Source organism: Colletotrichum chrysophilum (assembly GCF_026319265.1).
Source record: "Colletotrichum chrysophilum strain AFK26 chromosome Unknown scaffold_101, whole genome shotgun sequence".
NCBI lineage: Eukaryota > Fungi > Ascomycota > Sordariomycetes > Glomerellales > Glomerellaceae > Colletotrichum > Colletotrichum chrysophilum.
The window spans coordinates 1-6830 of record NW_026517388.1 but is presented as its reverse complement, the minus strand read 5'-3'; the positions used below and the strand labels follow the sequence as shown (position 1 = coordinate 6830).

General features: G+C 49.4%; 1 protein-coding gene across 1 annotated transcript; it reads left to right on the top strand.

Moving 5' to 3' along the window:
• Positions 1 to 347: 347 nt before the first annotated feature.
• Positions 348 to 1913, top strand: COL26b_009935 (uncharacterized protein; the record flags this gene model as incomplete). The annotated part of the gene is made up of 1 exon (XM_053182649.1): positions 348 to 1913. The coding sequence occupies one exon, from the start codon at positions 348 to 350 to the stop codon at positions 1911 to 1913; it is 1566 nt and encodes a 521-aa protein (XP_053033372.1).
• Positions 1914 to 6830: the final 4917 nt, after the last annotated feature.

Below are 6830 nucleotides of genomic sequence, written 5' to 3'. Positions count from 1 at the left end.
TCACCCATTTGCACCTGTCACTGTCTCGAGCACTGCATCACTTCGTCTTTTTTTTTTCTCCTTCCCTATTTAAACCGTCTCTTGCCTCGCAACAACCCATCTTTTTCTGCCAAACACCTACGATCAATTCGAGCTGGACTCTACTGACGATTCGACTTCTCAGCCCTCACTCAAAACAGCAGCAAGACAACCTTAATTATCTCTCCCTTCCCCAGGATCACCCTCAATCAAGAACTCACAAACGCGCGGTTTCTGCCCCCGATTTCGCAGCCATCTCTGCCCCTACTTTCCAGCCGTTCCCCTCCGTCTCCGAGACTGCTCCTTTCCCCCCTCAGCAACCTTACGCGATGTCTCCTCCTGAGTCTCCCCCGGCTCAGGCCAACCAGGATGAGATCAAGTGCATGTACATCGAGAACTGCGACACCGGATCCCAGCCTCGCAAGGCCATTTCTCACATCTTCGGCCGCAACAAGCTCTGCACTCGCATGATTCCCGCTCACGTTTGGGTTCACTTCTGTCGCAAGCATTATCAGCGCAGTCGTTACCGCAACGCCCACGAGTATTCGAAGCTTCAGGTTGACCTCGTCCAGAAGCAGATCGCTCGCGTTCAGCAATGGAGCGACGAGAACGAGCGCGCCGGCAAGGCTGGAGTCGTCAACAGCTGGTCCTTGGCCATTCGAAAGCGCGAGCAGAAGCGTTTGGAGGACAAGAAGGAGTCGAAGAAGCGCGCCTACCAAGACGAGTCCGACGACGAGCAGCTCGACGGTGCCATGCTCAATGGAACCGCGGTCCCCGAGTGGCTTCTCAGCAAGTGCGGTGCTGGTTACACCACAGTTGCCATCCAAGAGATTGTCGCCCAGCTGAAGACCGAGATCGACGGCGGCGGCCTCAGCCAGATTCCCGACATCGAGATCCTCCCCACGATCAGCAGCGACGGTCCCGACGAGAAGCCCAAGACCTACCTCAAGCGCAAGACGAGCGGCGGCGCTGCCCACAAGCGCTCGCAATCGATGGGAGTTGCCCTGCGCCCCGAAGCACTTCCCATGGCTAGACGTGTCAGCCAACCCAATGCTTATTGGGGCCAAGAAGGTTTCGATACCTCTCCCTTTGACAAACGCCAACGCATTACTGACATGGAACCTGGCTACTTTGGAGACCGCAATGCCATGCCTGGCATGCAGAGAGTCCCGTCCGGCATGCGCCGCATGAACATCCCGCACCGACCCGCCTTCGGCAACATTCGCGAAGGTCACCCCGAGGAGGACTACTACCGTCAGCCCCAGATGGGATCCGGTCCCTTCGTTTTTGGCGCCGGCGGTCCTCAAGGCGGCCCCCTCCCTGCCCCGACTCCTCAGCGTCGCGGCAGCAAGTCGATGGCATCCCACCTCGAGACTTCCACGACCATGCCCACCTACCCCGACCCTCGTCGCGCGTACCATCAGCGTTCCCAGAGTGAGATTGGTGGCTTCCACCAGGGCCAGGCTCCCAACTACCGCCCGTCCTCCTCTTCTGGTTACGCTCCCGCCGCCTACCCGTACCCCGGCGCTGTCGAGCAAGACAGCTACGATGGCACCTACCCTCGTCCCCATGACAATCCCTTCGTCCAGGGTGCTCAGCCCAACTACTACGAGGATCCCCAACGCCAGTACGCCTATGGTGCCTCTCCCTTCCAGCCCAACCCTGCGTCCCGGCTTGGTCCCGCTGGCGTCAACAGACACACCCGTCACCAGAGCACCCCGAATGCGCCCCGTGCCATGCATCGCGCACCTTCCGCGCACGGCTTCGCAGTCGGCCCGAACATGACTCCCGACCAGCGCGGCTACGAGCACACTCCTGAGCGCCACTCGTACGCCACGCCGCCCATGCAGCCCATGCAAACTATGCAGCCCATGCCGGATGCCACCCGCCACTGATCAGCGCCTAGATCTGAGCGAAGAATATGCACTCTTTTGAAACGGCCTTCCTTATACCCGCACAATCATGTCACATCGACACGGCATCAACTTGGAGTATCATTCGGGAAGGCAAGCGGTCATTTGGTTTCTGTCCTATTTCCTCTCTCTTTTAATCACATCTCACCTTTCTCTCGTTGCACACGGCCATTGCATGAGGACAGCGGGGAACAAAAAATCACGGACTTTCTTTTTCTCTTTTTCCTCTCTGGGAAGCCCCGAGCCATCTGGGGTATCACATGGCTCGTCGAGGCAAAAACATGATGGATGACTGGACATCGCACGGATCAACGGCACAACTGGGGAATTTCTCTTTCACGGTTGGGAATCACGTCTAGAAAAAACCAAAAAGGGTAACCTTTCCTTTTTCTTTACTATTGTCGAACACACGAAGCGCGCGAGAGAGAAGAGTACACAAGGGCATCAACACACGTTGAGGATATGCAGGGCTGGGACACAGGGCGGCGGTCTTTCGGTCTTTGGGCGGGGGGTTCGGCGGTTTCACGGGAATCCGGGTCAAAAGTGGCGTTTGAGTCTTTTCCATCTTCTTGCTTCTGCGTGTTGCTTTTTTACAGGTTCTGATATTTTCTGATCCGGCTGCGGTTCACACAACCCTCATGATGGATGATTCTTCCCCTGGTGGATGAGAGGGGCGATGGGGGATATCTCTCTCACTTTCCTTGATAAATGTTGATGGCAACGTTTTCCCGGTTCCTCTTTTAGCTCTGAAGGCTTTGAATGCTTAGATAGCTCAGCCTAATGAACACGCAGTTAAGACAGGATGCTTGTGCCTCGGAATCGTGATGTGACTTCTCTCGGTGGCTAATATATCTCGGGGTTGTCTTGGTAGTAGAGTGTGGATATCCAATGCCGGAAACTTTAGAGTGGATGGCATAAATACCACATCCCGTCGTGATATCGACTGCTTTCTGCAACAATCTTGTTTGTTGCACCACGCTATGCCTCCAACTTGTGGAATAAGTGCCACTCGCGATACCAAGTGTCTGCGTCCGTCATGAAAGAGCGTAGCAGAGACGGCCTGCCGAGTGACGGTGTGAGGGTTGCCACTTGTCGAGGTTTATTCTGATCGTAATGCCTGTGTAGAGACGGAGATGTGGGATGGAGGGAAGGGTGAGGTTGTTTCGGGCAGGCTTTTGAGGGAGTGCTTTGGGAGAATGGGTTGGGAACTCGGTGTGGGTGTGCCAAGGTTCTTGGAGAGCAAGAGCTTAGGAGCAGCAGCGACTAGGCGCATTCTGGTTTCGCCTGTATTAGTTGCCATGTGATTTGGGGTGCTGTTTTTATGTGAGTTGGTTGGTGGGATGTTGGGGTGGACGGTGCTACGGGTGGAAGGGGCTGAGGTAGAAGGGTGACGGGGATATTTAGGGGGTATCTTGGACGGGCATATTGTATGTAGAGAGCCAGGCAAATGGACTCATCCAATGCTTTTTGTTAATGGCGGTATCGAGACCGAAGGGAGCAGGTTTGCTTGTGCCCACGGAGGGTGGTGCGAACGGAGATGAGATAACGATTAGCGGTGAGGTGTTGGTTCTTGGAGGTATTGGGCGTGTTGATACTGCGAGGGAGACCAAGATGGGGGATGATGGCTAGGAATGGATGCTTCATTGGGGGAACGGGAGAATGGAACGGGTGTATGGGAGAGAGGAAGTGTTCCGTTTGAAGAGGTCAGAGATTGTACGATTAGACCGAGTGATTGTTTTGTGAGGTTGTTGGACATGGTAACTAGCGTCACATGACACCGCTTTGATAGGAGTTCTCCCCGCTGGAGTTGTGAGTTGAATTGAGTATTTAATCCTGCTTTCGATTCGAGCTTTGTGGTTTCTGAAGAACCACAATGGACCTCTTGACGGCTGTGGCTAATTGGTACAGCGTCCTGATGCGTATGACTGAGACTGGAGCACCCAAGGCCAGGGGGCGGTCGGAGATTTATTTTCTCTGAGTTGTGCCCTCAGGGTTATGGGGCTTTGAATAAGTTACGGACGGAGGAAATTCCCAGAGACGGTGTTCGAGTCTGTGTTGATATTTCCGTTACCGTTGCCTTTGCCCTTGCATGGGGTGATGGGGATTTACGGGACGCATAGCTTCTTTCACGGTCACTCCTGTCTTGCAAGATCGTGTCCAGATGCCCCATTGGTGATGGCTTGTAGGAAGCTTCGGATGGAGTTTTAAGTAAGGTACTTGATGAAATGAGTCTGCCGAGCTGGGTATAAAAGTAAGAATCCAGCAGCCAGAGATTGCGTTTCATGAGAGCAGAAATAGTTCTTGGTATTCGAGGCATGATTGAAGCAAACTTGAACGAGGTCGTTTCTCACGATGCGAGTAAGCGCCGCTTTCGAGTGCAATGGATGACAACAGGATTTGGATCAGTGTGAGGCTTTTGAAGTCGGTGTAGTTGTAGGTTCTGGGCGTGTAATCTGGTTGAATGAGTGAAGGGTAGAAGACACGGAAGCATGGCTGTTGGGGATTGTGACTTTGGTTTTATCGTGGATAGCTGACAGAATTGAGATGCTGGAAACGTTTTCGGAATCATGGCAAATCAATTCAGCATTTCCTTCTGCCCCATTGTGTTTGACCTTGTACCTGAGGTCTTGGGACGGCGATTGATACCAGTCGCTTGCTGTGGTGATGTGGTTAGATATGGGATCTATGGATAGGTACTTAAACGCACTGCGGGCTGTACTCTTCTGGGTCTTCAGAATGTGATTGTTTGCTTTGGGGTTTTTTCATTCCTCACCAAATATAGTAGAGCAATGAAGAACAGCTGTTGATGAGAACAGCGAATGAGGTTTGCTGTGGGATGTGATTCCTACCTTCCACAACTAAACGATTAAACGAGAGACGCATTGAGGCGACAGTGACGCTGGACGATGTCGCATTTCTCGACTTTGTTGGTTTGGCAACGGTACTTCCAAGAGGGTCGGCAACGCAGTCCCTCCGTTGCATCTTCTTTTGTTAGGTCTCAAAGCCAGATCGCTACCTGATTCTGTTTAAGGATGGACTTCAACGGGGCCCGGGGACCGTTCAAAAGATTTGATGGGTCTGATGGTTAGAATGGGAGATGATGAAATACCAATAAGCCTGCTGCCACTCACTGTTCAGCGTGGTCGCAGGGAGGCTGGTATTTAAGGAGCACGGGAGATCAGAGATAGTGGAGGTGGAACAAGACAAGCAATACTTTGAGCAGGTACCATGTGACTTTTAAGCCTTCTTTAAAGGAATTGAAGGCCTCTTTGCGATGATGCTTCCCAGGGATGTTGGTAATTGAGAGTTGTTGTGGTTCTGATGTATGCGTCTCTGAATGATGAGATGGTTGGGATGGTGAACGAAGACAGTGCTGAGATAGACATTACTTGATCTCGGCTCTGTGGTCCCATGGAATTGCCATTGGCTTAGAGATGCATCACACGCTTTGGATGCAGGAACAGTCTTGTGAGAGAAGGAGGTACGACGAGGATTTGGGTGGTTGACGGTTTGCAATACCACACCGATTAGGCCTTTATAGAGACCTAGCTAGTCACTATGTATTGACGTGCTTAGCGTAGGTTTCTGGAGGTTTCGGTGGCACTTCGCGGTGCTGGGTAGTATGCCCTCAGGTGGTCATGCATGTGTCGTTGCCTCACTCCATATTGCTGCATTTCTCGCCCAACAGGTATAAAGAAGCCTTCTGAGAGCAAGAAAGCCAGCAATATGGCCTGGTCTTACCTAGATCTTTTCTGGATTGGTTGGGGATCGGTTTGGACCTCGTGCCTACTTCGAGTGAAGGACGTCTCTGGGCGGTCTACCATCTTGGATTCGATGCCAAGTGTTTACTCAAGTCGAACGTACCAGGGAAAGAGACGATAAGAAAAAACGTAGGGGCAGAATGGTACTGACTTAATTCGTCCAGACTGATGCTGTATGCTTCCATGCTTCGGGCAGGAAGCAAGCAATAAGACCATGGATCAGTGATCATCTGCCCACAATCTTCGCTGTCGAGAAATGTCCTCGACTGTGCCAGCTGATTAGCTGCCGGTGGGCTGCATTATATACAACAATTGTAAAGATATCGAAGCGCTTCGGTAACCACCCAGAGGGGGATCGAGGTGTGGTCCATGAGATGGTGGTGGAGGTGCAGCGCTAACGGTATACAGTAATCCAGCGTGATATAATTCCATCTCATTTTGTGAAGAATTCTTTTGTGAATTTTTATATAACTAGGGATATATAAGAGGTCCCCCTTATTCTAACTACCCCCTATATATCTAGTAAACTACCCTTATTAACTACTACTCTATTAAGTTATAGTATTACTTTAAGTTCTATTAATAAACTCTCTTATTTTAGATAGTTTAACTAATTTACTTTATAATACTAGTTATTAGTTATTTTATTCTTTTTAAATATTTTAGTAAAATTTTTAAACTTATTAAATATTTTAAAAAGAGATAGATTATTATAGCTATATTAATAGAGGATAATATATATTAATAAGTAATAAAAGAATAATACTTTATCAAATTTATTATAGTTTTAAAGGAAAAAGTATTTACTTTAAAATTTATAAATATCATTTTCTTTTTTTAATAAACTAAGTAAAACTATTATTACTTTTAAAGTAGTTAGTAGTTATAGAAGTAATAAATATAGTATTATTTTAGTATTTTAATATAATAAGTTATAATAGTATAAAGAAAGAGATATTTACTTTTTAACGATTTATACTCTCTTTATATACTTCTATTGTAAGGGTCTAGGACAAGGTCGATGCCATTGGTCTAGCCTACTACTACGAGTACAATAAATCTTCTTGAAGAACAGGAAACAGAACCATATCCTCCCTATTTCCTGGGCATTCTTATAACCTTGCCATTGACCTTGTCG